Source organism: Falco punctatus (genome assembly GCF_963210335.1).
Source record: "Falco punctatus genome assembly, chromosome: 17".
NCBI lineage: Eukaryota > Metazoa > Chordata > Aves > Falconiformes > Falconidae > Falco > Falco punctatus.
The window spans coordinates 2,972,808-2,990,151 of record NC_137597.1 but is presented as its reverse complement, the minus strand read 5'-3'; the positions used below and the strand labels follow the sequence as shown (position 1 = coordinate 2,990,151).

The window sequence follows — 17,344 nt, the reverse complement described above, 5'->3', positions numbered from 1 at the left end:
CTACTATCTCCACACATCGGGACGAGTATGGAATCACGTTTCTTTTGTCATGCAGTTACTCAAGATGTCCCTGTTGGATTCCCAAGGCCAATCAAACCATTCTGGAGACAGACGGCTTCCGATATTTGGGAAGAGCTGGGACGGCCGGGATGAGGATGGGCTGTGCTGCCCAAGCAGCGTTCCCTGAGCTGGGATGGAGGAGCCACCTGCTGAGCCCACGGCTGGGCTGTGCCACCCCTCCAGAGCCGGGGATGGCACCCGGGGGGCCCCTGATGGAAAACCTCGGGGCGGGGGCCGGGTCCCGCTCAGCACCGCAGCCCCCGGCCCTCGCAGGTTCGCTCAGGGACCGAGGGACCGTTCCCTGAGCCCCGGGAGCCTGAGCGACCATCGGGGTCCCCGTGGCACCCATCCCCGGGGACACCTCGCTCCCGTAGCCATCACCGCGTTATGGGGGAGGAGGGGCAGGGGGCTGGGCGCTGCGCATAGCCGTCGCGGGGTGCAGGATGTGGCTCCCCAGGCCCGCGGCGGGCGGCTGGCACCTTGCAGCTCGGTGCTGGCTCCCGCAGCCCGGGAGTCACGAAGGGGGATCCCACTCCGCACGTGCGCGTGGGCGCCCACCCCGGGACCCCGGCCCCACCGCGCAGGCGCCGCTCCCCCCCCGCCCCGCTCCCCCCCCGCCGGGGCCGGCGCGCCCATGCGCATGCGCGGGTGGGGGCGGGGCGGCAGGATGGCGCATGCGCGCTGCGTGCGCGGGGCTGGGCGCCTCGTCCCGGCCGGGTCCCCGTCGGTGCGGGGGGCGGCGGTAGCGGCTGCGGTCGCCCCGGTCCCGTCCCCCCGCCCATCCGCCCCCCCGCAGCCGCTCTGCCTGCCTTGGCGGCGCCCAGACCCCGCCGTCGCCCTCAGCTCCTCGCCGCCCTCCTCCCGAGGGGCTCCGGTAAGCCGCTCCCGCCCCGCTGCAACGGGCATCCCCCACGCCCGGTGCTCGGCATCCCGTCCCCCTCCCCCGAGGCCCTTCGCCGCTCCCGGGCTGGGCTGGGGGAGCAGGGGGCCGCATCCCCCCCCCTCGGAAGACCCCCGGGGCGGTGGGGCGGGGAGCGGGGACGCTGCGGGCCGGGGGCGCTCCAGCGGCGAGGTCCCCCCTTCCCCTGGGGGTGGCCGCGCTGCGGGCAGGGGGACGGCGAGGACCCTCTCCTCCCCCTCGGCTGGGGGGCTCGGGCCCCTTTTGTCCGCTGCCGGTGATGCTGCCGGGCCGCACGAAGAGCCGCCGGGCCGGGGGGCTGGAGCCCCCTGCCCCGTGGTGGGCATTGGGTGGGCGTCGGGTGGCCCCGGTGCAGCCGGGACCCGAGCACCAACAGGTGGTTTGGCTCTGCTGCCCTCCAGCCCGCTACTTTCCCTTTCCATCCCATTTTTTTCCCCCTTTCTAACCTGTTTTTGTCACAAAACCTTCGCGTTCTGCTCTCCAGGGTGTGAACCTGGGGGCTTGGGCTCCCCACCGGGGATGCAGCGGGATGCAGCGGGCCATCTCCTCCATCTTGGGGTGCAGGGAAGGTGACCTGCCCCTGGCCCGTGGTCCCTCCGTGCCGTTCCTCCGCGCAGCTGTAGCCCCATCTCACGCAGCACGCGGTGCGGGGCTCTGCCAGCTCCCACGCTGGTATCTTTTCTGGGAGCCAACCTGGGAACGCAGCAGACAAAATAGTTGGTGCCCGTGATTTGCAACGGCACGTAAGGAGGCCGTGTAAAGATCCCCAAAAAGCCAACAGCAAAAAGTCACTCTTAAAACACTGCCGCTGCCCAGGCACGGTAAAAACGGGAAGTGTGCGTAACCTAGATTTGTCTGCAATTTCTAGTAATAGTTGCGAAACTTGGGTTACCTTACTGCGAGTTCAGTTATGAGCGGCAGAACTGGGCTAAGGTGGCTTTCCACTTGAAATCTTTGCATTTTGGTGCGTTTGAGAAAGTACAGCTGGTTCTCCAATGTGCTGTGAAACTTCCACGCTACCGGTTGCAAGTGGCATGCTATGAGGCTGACCTACTGGATTCTCTTAAATAAATACTTACACTAGGGTGTGTTTTCTCTTTTTTTTTTAAATTACAACTTGTTCAAAGGCGGTGGTCTTCTGGATTTTGCCAGATTTCTGTGTGAAAACCTCTAGGAAAACCAAGAGAGCTTAAAAGCAACTGAATGCCTTTTTTGTTTTGTTTTTTCCTTCCTCGCTTGCTCTGTTATTGCGATGACTTTTGGGGTTTTGATAAATTTCAGAGCAGAAGAGACTGCAGGCAACTGATGGCGTTATTTTTGCAAGGGTCACAGGAAGAATTTCTGAAGAGATGTTTCAGCGGTTAAAACTAAGAAAATATTACCATTTATTAAAGATAGAATATATCGGCAGAAATAAACATTCACAGTACTGCCTGAAATTGTGGTTTTTGAGGCATCATGTTTCTTAAGTTTCCTTCCCTCTTATTTTCAGATCAAAAATGTTCAAAACAGGAAGTTTGACTTGTACCTTTTATTTTGTAAGACTTTTCCCTACTTAGTCTTAGTTCAGACGACTGGGCTGTCAGCGTTTGTTGTTAAAATCTTAACTCTGTCGTTCAGCATCACTTTGCTGGTTGCAGCTCTTGTTTGAAGGTTATTTGTCATTTATAATGTTAAAAGTTTCCTCCCTTTTTCTTTCCTAACAGCCATGGCAATGACAGGCCCGACACCGTGCTCATCTATGAGTAATCACACCAAGGAGCGAGTTACAATGACGAAGGTGACGTTGGAAAACTTCTACAGCAATCTCATTGCGCAGCATGAAGAACGAGAGATGAGGTAAAAATCTTTCTTGGTTTCTTTCCAACCTGGGTAAGAGCCAAAAATACATATTAACTGCGTTTAGTTTTTTGGAGCCGAGGCAAAAATAGAAGATTTGTGCTGAGCACGTACCTAAGCTCCCAAGGTGGGCACCTGGATGGGGCTTGGCACGAGAAGCTTCCAGAGGCAACCGCTGGGTTTCTGAGTTCCCCAGTAGCTTAGACTGGAGCTTTTCAGAATTTCTTCTGAAAGGAATAGAAACAGGCTTGCAGGTGCAACGGTGATACCACTGTTACAGAGTTTAAAAAACTCCACATATAATTTGATGATTCGATTTGATTCTATATACATTGACTACAATGGAGTAGAAACTAACTTTGGGATGTGCTTGGGGCCGTTCAAGTACAATTTGGAAGTAGAAAGCCAACGTTTACAAACGTTTCTCCTGCCTGTGTTCTGTTGCCTCTTCCCATTTTACGTCCCTGGTTGTAGTATGTAAAACTCGTTGTAGAGCATCGTTTCCAGTGTGGGTTGTAATGTGTGGTCGCGTCGGCTGCTGAAGGAAGGTAATCTTTCCAGAGACAGTGAGGGACGGCTGTGAGGACTGTCATTTAATGCTAACTCCTGATCTGTGAGTTAGCTGCACCTATGGCATCCCTTTATGTTGGTCAAAATATAACAGCGGTGTAACTGATAAGCGTGACTTTTACTTTCCTTTGGCTGGAACCCTCCGATTTGCTGAATACCCTCAAGCTGTAGCACCGGGACTTCTGATGTTCTCCCAACTTGCAATGTAGCCTATAATCAGAATTTTGAAGAAGCTTCAGTGTTCATTCTGCCAAAACCCTAACTAGATCCAAGAGGAATGCCTGCTAACGACAATAACTGCAGGACTGAGGGAGCAATTTAGAAATAAATACTAACTTGCTTACATATTTTCTTCAAAGCTTCAAATTAGTAAGGAGAGATTAAGGTCTAATCCAAACAGAAAATATCACTGATTTAATTCCTTTCTTTCTCTTCGCATGGCTCTTGCTTTTTATTATGAGTGCCATTGTCTACTCCCAAAACCTCAATGGCAGGGTTTTTGGTTTAGGATTGAGACTTTGTCTGAACAAATGTACTAGACTTTATTTTTTTTAACACTAGATGTGTCTGTGGCTGTGCAATTATAGGACCTGTTAAGGATATTTGGGGGAATTTCAGCACCGCTCGGTCTTGCTGAGCTATTTAATTCTGTGTATTGCAGCAGCTGTCTTTTGCTGCTGGAGTCACTGTTTTGAGTGTGAAATGAGATGACCAGACAGGGCTCACTGGGTACTTAAATAAGGGCAAAGTGATTTAAATGTGCCCGACTGTGGAAGCAATAACTCAGAATATTATCGTGTCGCAGCAGCTGCGTAGTAGCACAGGAGACCGGAACAGGATCTTGCAAAGAATGACTTGCATAAAGAGAAGGAATTTTTTAGTACATTTCTAATGTTATACCAGTAAAAACACACATGGAGAGGGAAAAAAAAAACCCAAACCACCAATCCCAGTTCAGCCAGCTATTAATGTGATCAGTGTTGGGGAAAAGGTCCCCAGGGGGTAATTACAAAAGTCCCCTGAGGCCATTCCTCCCTCTGAAGTCTTGCTTCCTCTTTTTATTTTCTCCCAAATAATAATTTTGTACTAAGGCTGTAAATATTTCTGATTCTTTAAGGGGCAGAATGTGTACAGACATACTTCCTCTTCCCAAATATTTTGAGTATCTCAGGTATTAGGAAATAGAAAGTAACTTGGTCTCATTTTGCGTATGAGTTTGAGATGCAGAGAAATTACAGTGCAGATCCACAGATGTGTTTAAATAGCTAATTCTCCCTGGTTTAAATAGCTAATTCTCCTGGTTTCATCAAAGTGAGACTTTGATGTTTAAATATTTATTCTGTCTCTGGCCTTAAGCGACTTGCCCAGCTGTCAAAGAGAGAGACAAGAATTGAACCCAGATCCCTTCAATATTCAACAAAAACATACACTTGAATCGGATGCGAAACTCGAGGCAGATTTAGATCGTCAAAATTAGAGAGGAAAAGGCTGGAAGGGTAAAGCTGTAATATCAGAGTCTTCAGAATTCATCTCATATCTGAGTCTCTCTTCTATATCATTTACACTTTCACTTGCTGGCATTACATCCTCCTTTCACAGCAAGCATAGACCAGGGTGTGACTAAGAAACAAATCAGTGATTCAGCCTTTATTTTTCTATTTTGTCTCTGCTATAGACAAAAGAAGCTAGAACAAATGATGGAAGAAGAAGGCTTAAAAGACGAAGAGGTAATGAACATGGGAAAATTATCTTAATGGTTAAATAAAAGTGATTTTTCTTTATAAATAGAGATTTATGGTATTTATAAATTCCATAAATAAATGGAATTGCTGTGTTCTCTATGGAGCTCACCTGCAGAATTCTCACTGTGGGGTGGTTTTTTTTTCCCCTAAACTAGAAAAGAATCAGGAGGTCAGCACATGCACAAAAGGAAACAGAGTTTCTTCGCCTAAAGAGAACAAGGCTTGGTTTGGAAGACTTTGAGTCTTTAAAAGTAATAGGCAGAGGAGCATTTGGAGAGGTAAGCCCTGAAATGATGACTAAATGTGTCTTTAAACAGCACTGGTATTTGTTAAAGACTTGCCTAGTTTATACAAGTGAAAAATAAATGTTGTAATAACTGCAGATTGTTTTTTAGCTTAACAAGTCCCACGCATCTGCCTTTATGCCTAATAAATGCTGGTTTAAAAACATTATGTGTTTTAAAGGAACATGAATGCTGTTGAAAAGGACTTGGATGTTTGGCAGCGTGCTTTGTGTGACCTCCTGGGGCTGGCCTTACAGACGGGGAGCAGGAGGGCCACCCCCAGCAGTCTCTTCTGGTGGCCTCTTCTTCAGAGAAAGTGGGTTTGGCCCAACTGCTTTAGGTGTATGATCGCTCAGCTTGCCGTCTCTGTTCAAATTATTTTATCTCTTAGAATTAACAGAACTTGTTTGACGTGACTGTGCCCTATGGAATGCTTTTTCTCTTTATAATCTGGTATGATTTCATGAACTGGAAGCCAAAGACTTGACACCCAAATTTGTCAGGGAACTGTGGTGATAATGGTGTAGTTGACTCAAGTTTTTGCATACTTCCTAGGTGCGACTTGTCCAGAAGAAAGATACGGGGCATGTTTACGCAATGAAAATACTACGCAAAGCTGATATGCTTGAAAAAGAGCAGGTGAATAGCCACCCTGAGTAGCAATGCTACTGTCCGTGTTTTCGATGACTTTGGGGAGGTCACTGTGATGTGTGGAGAGGAGTAACACGCATCTGTGGTTTAGGTTTGCTACCTAAAAAATTGTGGGGTTGTTTTGTTTTTCCCATTTCTTACGGAGGAAGTAAGTCAGAAGAATCTCATATGAATTCACAAGGACCTGTCTTCTTGCGGGCTCTTTTCAGTGTTTTTTGGTTTGTTTTGTTTTTTTTTTTTTTGTCTTTTTTTCTTTAAAATGTTCCTTGTAACAGTGCAGAAGTTTGAAGGTTATCTAGTTTTCACCTAATAGTGTTACAGCAGCAGTTGCAGGCTATATTGCTTGTCACAGAATGCTCAGGACGGTGTTTCAGACGACCTCTAACGCCTCGCTTAGTTGCGATGGAAATTGCGATCGTAACACTTTGCTAAGAGGCTCTCTGGTCTGAGGCAAGGTAGCGCTGAACTCTTTCTGCTTGAAAACGTGGGGAAGCAGAGTGTTTTTCGAAGGACCAGGTGTCTTTCTCCACTGAAAGAGAAGGGATGGTTCTATGTATCTAACGTATGTGCCTCCTCGCTTTATGATGATGTTACACATAGGGATACACAAATGATCCCGTATAGATAAAGGTCGGTGTTCTACTGCATTTCTGATTTACAGAATCAGATATAAATATCAAAGTGATATGGACGTGGAATTCTGACTCAGAGACATAAAGTTTTAACATTTTTAAGGCTTTCCTCTGCTAGTATTTCTGGGACTATAATGGTCTGAGACCATCACTTTTTGGTCAGCACTGGGGTCAATCTAGGAAGCACTGTGTGTGTTCAAAAAACCAGGAACCGGTTTCCATTTCTGAAAATACTTGTTTAAAAAAACAAACAGCAGTGTGTTCACACACAAGCTTTATGCAGCACTGCTATATCAGTGCTTTGGTCTAAATCTGTGGGAATAGGCTGAAGCCGTATCTGAAGCGTGTACTAACTTTTTAAAGAAGAGCCAGGTTTATAGAGATTTGTTAGATAATTTTGTAAAAAACGGAGCTGCTTTTGTATATAGGATTAACCTGTTTTTATAATCAACCATGTGTTTCTCCTCCTGAATCTTCCCACAGTAATAAATTGTGTTTTGGAGTGGTCTGTTATCCAAGTGGTTTTAAGATAAGTGTTTTCATAGTGTTCTGTTATCACTTGTACAGTTCTGGTTTGAAGGGGACCAAAATGCCGTAAGAAATGAAAGATTAAAAATGTAAATATGGGTTATCTCTCTTGTACGGAATCTTGTTGTTGAGGAGGGTGATTTACATTTCTGTAGCTTGAGTTTTTGCTGAAAGGAGTGAGGTTAGTGCTCTCTCGTCCCCCTACATGCCTTACTTTATGGCAGCAAAAGTCACACAATAAGTATAAATGTTATTCAAGTGTAAATGTCCAAAGGCAAAAGTCCCCATAAAATTTCCAGTGAAGACGCTTGAACGTAAAAGGGTCTTTCAGATCTTCACGCTGAGGAGTAAAATGGATTTGCTGTTCAATGGGCTTTATCACATAGGAAAACAGACAAAAAAAGAAACATTTTGGAAAAATAATAGCAGCTTAATGAAAGTTTCTCACCTTTTTACTGTCAGAAGGATGGCTTTTGGATTTGTTTTTGAACATGTGATGCTATTTTATTACCCGAAAATATTGAGGGGTGTAACTTCCTGAAGTTTTGGTAGTGTTTCTGCCCTTGTGCAGAAGTTTGACTGCTGTCTTTTCAGTATTTGATGCTTTTCAATGTAATACTTGAACTATCTGTGAAATAAATGCATCTAATAAAACACAGCCTTGTAATTAATCAACTGCATATGTGTATCTCCAGGTTGGCCATATTCGTGCGGAGCGGGACATTCTAGTGGAGGCAGACAGTTTGTGGGTTGTGAAAATGTTCTATAGTTTTCAGGACAAGCTAAACCTCTACCTTATCATGGAGTTCCTGCCTGGAGGTAACTACCCGAAATCAAAAGGCTGCTTTCCTTTTGCTTGTGGATTTCTAATTTCTTAATTACAACTGTAGCCTGGGCCTAGAGTGTTCTGTGGTTACCATCCAGCGGTGTTTGTGCTGTCTGTTACTTTGTGAGGAAACAAGTCCTTGTAAAGCTTTTTGCTTTTTGTAAAGCTTTTTACAGTCGGGGTGCTGAGGTCTTCGGGTCAGGCTGGAGGTTGTCTGCCAGCTGCAGATGTTTGAAACTTGGCCTCAATACTGGGCTAGTTCTTATCTTTACCACGCACTGGCTATCTATAGAACCATAATGTAACCAGGTTTGCATTTTTTGTAACCTTTTGCTTTTAGCTGGCTTGCAGCGGGAGCAGCTTTTAAGGTCTTTTTTTTTTTTTTTTAAAGGATGATGTTTGTTCTTGCATGATAATGCTGCTGTAACTCAAAGTTATCCTGAAAGCCCGTAATGTATGTGATGAAGGAAACCACAAGAATGCTTTCTGAGATGACACTGCACAAATGCAATCTGTTCTTTGTAAAGTGTCTATTTTAATCTGTGATTCAGATGTGAAGAGTGGCAGTCCGCGGCCGTCTCCTTTAAGGGATGCTTCTATACTGCCAGCTCATCTTTATGCTATTTAGCTCTCTCAGTGAGTTTAATGCAATGACAGTACAAACCTTTCCCCGTACAGTGACACAAGGGAAAATATGAAAGTTTGTCACAGAGGTGCTGGGGAACTGTAGTATTTTATATGAAATATTTAAAACCTCAGGAAATCTTAACTAGCTTGGCTCTTTTCTCTGTAAATGCCTTCAAAAATTAACAAGAGTGGAGTTTGTGTGTTTGCTTGTATTTATTTACCTTTGCTATTTGGGGGGGATGGGCTTCTAGGTGATATGATGACCCTGTTGATGAAAAAAGACACTCTAACAGAAGAAGAGACACAGTTCTATATAGCTGAGACTGTGCTAGCCATTGATTCTATTCATCAGCTGGGCTTTATCCATCGGGACATAAAACCCGACAACCTTCTCCTGGATAGCAAGGTGTGTACTGACCACTGGCTGGGGAGTAGTAAATAGGTCTTGCAAGTTTAATTATCGACCTGAACTAGTGTTGACAGCTGTGAAAGGCAGTGGGTGGCGGTGCTTCTTTCGGAGCCCTGTTCCTTCTGGCTTTTGAGGGTAGATCTGCCACATCGCTGGGGAAACAAAAGCCAAGAAGGACCTCCAGCTGTGTCCGTACCTCACTTACGAGCTCTCTTCTGTCACTTTTTGGTTATTTCAGCTGCAATTTAAAACACGCAGTTTCAGTTCTCCCCTCTTAGTCAAAAGATGTTTCCTTTTGCTCTCACATCTTGTATGTCACACTTGCCAGCTGCTGGGTAGATGATGATATCAGATGTAAAGGATGTAGCGGTTCCTCTAGCGAGACTGAAGACAGAGATATGATCTCCCTCAGAATCAGAATCTATTTCTGATTTCTGAAGGCTTGGCCGGGTTACCCAATTGCTTCTAGGTGGTTATTGCAGGTAATGTGCAGAAAGCACGATTGTGTCAGTATCTTCCTACTGCTCACTACAAGTTTGCTTAAAATTTAGCTTGCTGGGAGAAAGTTTGCCACCAGGAAATTACTTTACCAGGAAATTACTTTGCCAGTTAATGCATTGTTGGAATTACTGCTGGAATTCTGTGTGTCTCCATCTAGACACAGACAAATTTAGAGCTCTGAAAAGGATGTAGATTTTTAGATACACATTTAAAAATTGCACTTAGTTGGTGCGGTTGCATGTTGTGCACTAACACCGGTCCAATTACTGAATTTAAGGTGTTTGCCTGTTGGGGTCAACACAAAATCCAGGGATTACAGGTGCCTCTGGAGACATTTGCTTTCACTCTGAAGTGGTCAGGAGCTAAGAGGAGCAGAGATTTCTTGAAGTAAACAGCTACTGGGCTTTCTCTGTGTAGTAGTGATGAACGTATTAATGGCTTTATTCTATGTACGCATCCAGTGTTAGGCTGAAACAAGGAATGCAAAAAGAGTGCGTCTATTGATTATACAAAATAAAGGGAGGGGAAGAAGTAGCAGAGTTTATTTGCTACGATAATGTCTCGTATGGGGTTGTATTTTTTAATATTTTTTTTTTTCTCCTCTAGGGTCATGTGAAACTCTCAGATTTTGGTCTATGTACTGGACTAAAGAAAGCGCACAGAACAGAATTTTATAGGAACTTGAACCACAGTCTTCCTAGTGACTTCAGTAAGTTATTTGGCTTCAGAAGGGTATCTGTGTACTTGGTGTTGGTGCCTGACATAACTCATTTCAACGTGAAGCTAGAAGGCAGCAGTGGAGGGTCTAATAATCAACACTGCATCCTGAGGTGTAATTTTGATTTTCTGTAAAACATCTTTATAAAAATAATTTCAGTTACTTCAACGTACAAACACAATCCTCGTTTCCAGAAGTTTATCTTTGAAATAGATTCAGATATAGCCCTTCTTTGCATGTGTATTAAACCTTGAATGAAAACTCAGTGTGATTTGGTAGGTGCTAGCTCTATCTCAAGTGTTATTTAAATTACCAGGTGAGCACACAGTCTCTTTGAATATTCAGTAATTTTCTCAGGGGGAGTTAAAAAAAACACTGAAAGCATGGATTGCTAATGAAAGGCTTGATAAAATTTTATCAGTGTTAGGTTTGGAAGTTGCTGGTAGGTTTAGGGTATTGACAGATGTGCTCTTTGCAACCATCTGTACCAGTGGAAGAGGTTACGTCCCTGCTTTGCCTCTTAACTGTCGGCTGCCACTGCCTGCTAGAGGCTGCTGACCACTTGGATCTGCCACCGCAGGTGCCCCTTAGATGGTGCCAGGTAAGCTGAGGCAGGTTAACTAGTTCATCTCTGCTGATGTGGCTTGCCTTCAGCAGGAGGAATTAAGGTGGGCTTCCACAAATAGCTCCAGCTTCACTATGGTGGTAAATTTTGGCTGTAGGGGCCAGTGATGAGCACCTGGGGACTGTGAGCTCTTACTGGGACAGCTGAATACAAAATGGGCTGTCTGCCCCAGCCTGGCTATCTTTTTTTGATGTTGTAAGGGAGATCTTTAGTATGATGTTTTGGAGTTAAAAATGTATACTGGGTGAGACTGGTAGTCAGTCACATATATTTCAATCTCCTTTAGCTTTCCAGAACATGAATTCCAAAAGGAAAGCAGAGACCTGGAAGAGAAACAGACGGCAGTTGGTAAGTACGTTTCACCTGCTTGGAAATGTTCTCTGCTGAGCTGCTGCGTTCAAATGGCACACGTATTTACATGAAGGGCAGTCATCCATTTCAGAGTTCTGAACACTACCGAAATAAAAATATTTGTGCTTTTTCTTTGAAAAAGAGGAATGATTCTAGTTTGTCCTTCATCCATCTGCTGAACAGCTGGTGACCTGTAACTGAGATGGCACTGCCGTAATTACTTACATTGATATCTGATGTCTCCCGAGCTAAAACTAACAGTTCTTGCCACTTTCTATATAACAAAGGGCTAAAGACCATCCCGAGGTGTATACAGACAGTGATACCTTTCCCCGCTTCCCTGACGGTATTTTAAGATTCCTTCACGTGAACGTCTTGATTTTGTCTCCACGTGCCTTGAAATAAAGGCTTTAAACAACTGTGCTAAAGGATCTTTGAGGCAATCTAGTGTCTTTCTCAAAATAACCGTTGTGTAAGTTCCCACTTCCATATCAGGCAGTTTTCTCTAAAGATGCGTAACTGATGGTATTTGTTCCAGGCTTTTTCTACTGTGGGAACTCCAGATTACATTGCTCCTGAAGTTTTCATGCAGACTGGATACAACAAGCTTTGTGACTGGTGGTCACTTGGGGTCATCATGTACGAGATGTTGATTGGTAAGAAATGGGCAGCGCACAAGTTTTATGCAGGAATCGTGGTGTAGGACATCAGCTGTATTTATGTGCTTGGGATCAGGCTCTCAAAGGATTCACTCCTTTGGTTTTGTGAGGTGTGTTCTGACAGCTGCTTTGTAGACTTCAGTAACTACAGCAACTGTTTTGACTTTTAAGATTGTATTTTTCTTTTTTTTCAGGTTATCCACCATTCTGTTCTGAGACTCCTCAAGAAACATATAAGAAAGTAATGAATTGGAAAGAGACTCTGACTTTTCCTCCAGAAGTTCCAATATCTGATAAAGCAAAGGATCTTATTTTAAGGTGCCAAGCCACACGGTTTGCCAATTAATAGTACTAATTTTCTTGTCTTGTGAACTGTAGTATATGCCTCTCGTGGCTTGCTTCACATGAGAAATACCCCTGATGGCACATACTGTTGCACACATGCATCAAATGCTGAACTCCCTTGTCAAATACATTTGTCTCTCAGAGTTCATTTAGTGGTTCCCTGACGGAACTATGCTAAAAAGGAGCTCCCATGGAAGGGCTGCCAGTCTGGCAAAATACAAATGTTTCTCCATATTTTGTCTGTGAGCTTCTTGTGGAAGCAACTTAAATCTTTTTGTCAGAGCTAGCTTCTTACAGTAGCCATGCTTTTGACATTGTATGCGCTGGAGCATACAGACGTATCCCAGCACATGCTGACTCTTGCTCTTTCATTTGTATTTTCAACTGCTTATCTATTCTCAGGACAGAAATATAAATGTCTAGCTTTTTAGGCTTTATATGGTCTCCTGCTCTACACTGGTCCTGAAATAGAAAGGGCACATTATCCTGTTGTGAAAGAGTACCACATCTTAATTGTAGCATTTGACATGGCATTCCTAAACATAACTGTGTGTTGCTTCTGCAGTGGGAGTTCTTAATCTTCTCCATTTATATGTTAAGAAACCGTAGTAGTATCAGTTCAGAAAGCCGTTCCATTTCTGGATGGAATGCTTTCATTTTCATTCTTCATTTTCATTCTTCCTTCCATCCCAGATTTTGCTGTGAATGGGAGCACAGAGTTGGTGCATCTGGTGTGGAGGAAATAAAGAGTAACCCATTCTTTGAAGGGGTTGATTGGGAGCATATCAGGTAAGATTCTTTGCAGAAAAGCAAGCTGCTCTTTTCTATGGACTGTTTAAAGCTAGTCCTGTTCAACAAAAGGCAGCAGCTTGACTGGCATTTATCATATCCAGGTGTCACTAAGACTATTTTGTTCCTTATCTGAAGCTTGCTAAGGTTTAGGTACCTACAGTCTTTGATTCTGTTACAAAATGGAAACTGGCTGAATCCTGATTTTTCCTGCTTTTGAAATCTTAACGCTGAATCTGCTCTTCTTGGCAGAGAGAGACCTGCTGCAATTTCCATAGAAATTAAAAGCATTGACGATACCTCAAACTTTGATGAATTTCCAGAATCTGATATCCTTAAACCAACAGGTGAATGCTTTGATTCTGCATGTAAACAATCCTCCTCCTTCTCTAGTGGAATAATATAACTTTCCTGTTAATCAAAGAAAGGATCTTACTAGATGCTAGGGGTTTTGTGTCATGATCGAATCGTTAGCTTGGTAGTCTTGTGGTGCAGGGGTGTGCAAACTGTAATTTGGGTTTCAGGAGGCAGAATGCAGACTTGCAAGTGATGTGGGAGCTGTCTGCGAAAGGGCATCTCTAAGAGGCAGCAGAGGTCCCAGCAAGTTCAAATCTCAGCAGGACTTGTGAGCCCAGCATTGCGAGTACCCCCTTAGTACCGGCTAATTCTTGCTAGCATGTCTAACCCCTAGTACAGGGAGTAGGGAGAGAGTAGGACAGAAGGGGGATGATAGGTTTCTGTGTAAATCTCAAAAGGATCCTTGTATTTATCTGTCAAAGCACAGTCACACATTTGCTCCATGTGTTTATGTTACAGCAGTTCTTGATGGGGGCTGAAGAATGAATCTGCCTAGACTTAACGATATTTCTTTCTTTAGAAGCATTCTTCCCTACTGCACAGCCAGTGTTTTGTATGAAAATAAACTTTGCAGCCTTCAAAGGATAATTTTACTTCTTCTATGTCTTACCAGTGGCAACAAGCAACCATCCAGAGACTGACTACAAGAACAAAGACTGGGTTTTTATCAATTACACCTACAAGCGTTTTGAAGGTCTGACAGCCCGAGGAGCAATACCATCCTATATGAAAGCAGGAAAGTAACAAATCTTCACCTGGGACGACTTCTGAGCCATGAAATTCTGTTCCTGGACTTTGGGTTTATATCCGTACAAGAACTTTTTCTTTTTTTAAAGAAAACTTGAGGGCTATTAACTCTTGAAGAAGACTTCAGGACCCCGTTTTGTTATGCACCCTGGTTGCTACTAAGGAATTTTTTTTTTTTTCTGCACCATTGAAAAATTCCACAAAATGTTTGCATCATCTCTGCTGCAAGCACATTTTGCTGCTTCAGGAGCAAGAGTTTATTATCTTTTAAAATTCTTTGCCAGACCGTACAGTCCATCGGGAGATGAGAGCAAGCCTTCACTTTGACGTTAACAAAGCACGCGATGCTTATGGGGACTGTTTTGCCAGTCCTGCATTAAGTGACAAACTCAATCTGCCAATTCTGCCAGCGCTGTTTTCCCAGTGGCTATGGACTTCAGTACAGAGGAAACAAAGCAATAATTAAAGATTGAGGTAGACAACTCTCCAGTAAACTTACCTAGTAGAAGGACACAACTTGTATTGCCTTAACTTTAGTTTGTAGTGCTGTTTTTTATAATGTTACTTGGAAGCCTCTTCAATAGCATTTCTCAGCTCTGTCTCAGTGGCCTCCAGCCGTGGTGCACTTTACTTTTGGTACTAAGACAGTGACCCTCAAGCCATTGAATATTTTTTTCTAAATTAAAAAACTGCGCAACACTTCTAGACAGTGACAGGAGAAATCGGCCACTTCCTCTACCAAGCGCCAACAGTTTTCAGTTGTTGTATGAAAGGATGGATCTATGAGCAATGCGGATAATAAAAAGCACAGCCGGTAACACAAGTGGGTCTGGAATTAGAGCAGAGAGGGAGGGAAATTCATTTAACCTGATCTTTGGTGGGCGTCTTGGGTACAGCTGGGTCAGCCATGAGGCTTCCCGGTCCTGCTGCAGCCATCGTTTGGCCACTGACAAGTCTGCTGCATCTTCATCGGTTTAGAGATGAAACCAGCTTCTGTGGCCTTTTTGCTCTTTGTTTTGAGCAGAACAGCAGCAGCTTCTTCCATGAGTCTTGGTATTGGGGGCCTCTCTGGCTTTTCCTCACGGAGCTCCTCTTGCTGTCGTGGCTGAACCAGCTGTCCCTGTAGTCTTCCAAAGAGACGGTGCCTCGTGGGGTCACTTTTGGGGCAGTGGAACCCACCTTGTCCACTCTTTCGATTATTGCCTAGTGTAACTTATCGAAGTCCGTTCAGTTGTGATCAGGTCGCTCCCCAGGAGCACCCCGAAGTGCCTTTCCTTGCCTAGGCATCTCTCGGAACACGACTGCATTTTGGGAGGGAGGATTCTGCCTCAGTTGAGCTTTCCCAAATTCCTCTGTATCATCGTGAGCTCTGCTCTGCACCTGTGTTGTCGTTAACTCTGTACTTCCAGGGGCAGATGCCATTAACCTCTGGGCCTGCCTGGTTCCAGTCTTTAATTTGCAATTAGATTCTTAAAAAAACAGAAATGGAATGAGGTTTCTAAAAGCACGTATCAATTCGCATTGTCTTGGATTCTTGCAAACTTTTATTGGTGCTGAACACTAACAACAAAAGTTTTTTTAGAAACAAAGCTAGGGCAGTGTATCAAAATAAAAGGAAGGCTTTCAGTTATATTTAGTCCTAACTTTCTAGATTAGGAAAAGAAAGAAAATGGGTTTGTAGTGATATATTTTTTTTAATAGGTGCTTTTAGGGAATTTTTACCTAGATTTCTTTTGAACCGAGTGCCATCATGAAGGACTGATTGGGCAACTGAAAGTACCGTATATAGCTAAAACTGGGTGATAACTTGTTAGCATCCTCTCCCTTACCACCCCTTGTGCTTTTTACGTGTCCTAGGAGTTTAATGAATTGCCATAAGCAGTTTAGATACCAGTTGGATCCTACAAAGCAGAAATGCAAAACCAGCCTTAAATAGAAGTACCAGTACTACCTACTGTAGTTAGTAGGGCTTACTCGGAGAACTAAGGGCTAATTGAAGTAATGATTTATAGGATCAGGCTTTTTATCAACTAGTCATTAATAGCACCTTCTGCTTCCTTTTTACTTTTTATGAAGGGCTGATACCAACTTCTCATATTGCTCCATCTCCTTATCCTGCAGTTTCTTCTAGCCGTTTGAAAATGGTGCCTTAAACCATTGGAAAACTAAGAGGTACTAATATCAAAACATTTTTTTAAAATTCCTGACAGCTTAATTACTGCCTTAAAAATAAAAATTTAAAAATCAAAATCCTTTAAAGCTGCTGTGGATTAGGAATAAATGATTTTGAGATAGAAGCTGCATTATTACCCTTTTAACTAAAAGGGACTGGCATTTTTATTTATAAATACCAAAGATGAAGAAGCTAAACAATTCTAAGTTGTGATAACTTGCTGTGAAACCCCCCCTCCCAACTATACAGTAGTATGTATTGTGCATTTTTAGTGTGTGTGTGTTAAAGTCTTCTGAAACCTCAGCTTGTTCACTTTTTGAGTTAAAGGTGAAGATTTTCAAAGGCACAAGGAACAGTTGGGTACCTCGCTCCTGTCATCTTTCGGTAGAAGTTGGATGGCTTTGAACATAGTCCTCTCGGACACCCCTTTTCCAGGGGTAGGTTTTGGATCAGAGTTGCATTGTAAGCCTGCTTCCTAGTACAGCTATTCACCAACACTAGGGGAAAAAAAAAAATAAAATACAGTGTCTTCTTTCCAGGATCCATACTTCACTGCTAACAGATTAAGATTTTTGTATGCCTGTTCCATCTCCCATATTAGCCAAATGTTTTTCTTAGCTGCTGGCTTGTGTATTGAGGTTTTAAGTATCTTATAGCACTATTTTTTTTTAAGCTGCAATCAGTTGCTGGACTTCTAGGAGTAATTCCCATCTGAATTTCCAATGGATCTGAACATGAGTTATGCTGCCAGTTCATCTCTGTATCATGCCTAGCACAAAACTGCACTAAATGTTTCTTATCACTGTGCCCTGCCTCTGCCTTAACCTGTAAGTTGAAAAAGTGTTCTGTAAATATTTAAAAGCTGTTACTAAATTGCACTGTAAAATTTAGCAGGTGTATTGTGTGTTGCAGGGGGAGCCAACTTTTTATGGTAAGATCTTTGCATTGTTGTGTAAATAAAATCCTCTTAATAAAAAGACAATTTTGCTAGC

The 17,344-nt window shown here is 43.8% G+C and overlaps 1 protein-coding gene and 1 long non-coding RNA gene across 6 annotated transcripts in view; one reads left to right on the top strand and one right to left on the bottom strand.

The window, feature by feature from the left end:
- The window catches only part of LOC308054444, a 14,317-nt gene extending 11,638 nt beyond the window's left edge, over positions 1-2,679 (bottom strand). For all 3 annotated transcript variants that reach the window (XR_013924098.1, XR_013924099.1, XR_013924100.1), the window contains exon 1: positions 1,426-2,679. This is a non-coding gene — a long non-coding RNA (uncharacterized lncRNA). The remainder of the gene's footprint in view (positions 1-1,425) is intronic.
- Positions 731-17,344, top strand: STK38 (serine/threonine kinase 38). 3 transcript variants are annotated; one of them, XM_080367253.1, is made up of 14 exons: positions 732-934; positions 2,686-2,818; positions 5,064-5,115; positions 5,286-5,408; positions 5,970-6,053; positions 7,921-8,044; positions 8,930-9,084; positions 10,195-10,297; positions 11,218-11,279; positions 11,821-11,938; positions 12,136-12,259; positions 12,980-13,075; positions 13,328-13,422; positions 14,046-17,344. In XM_080367253.1, the coding sequence occupies exons 2-14, from the start codon at positions 2,688-2,690 to the stop codon at positions 14,174-14,176; spliced, it is 1,398 nt and encodes a 465-aa protein (XP_080223379.1). In that variant the 5' UTR covers positions 732-934; positions 2,686-2,687; the 3' UTR covers positions 14,177-17,344. The 3 variants fall into 3 exon arrangements, with proteins under 3 accessions (XP_080223381.1, XP_080223379.1, XP_080223380.1); XM_080367255.1 differs by lacking the exon at positions 13,328-13,422 and having other exon boundaries at positions 731-934; XM_080367254.1 differs by lacking the exons at positions 732-934; positions 2,686-2,818 and adding an exon at positions 2,843-3,757.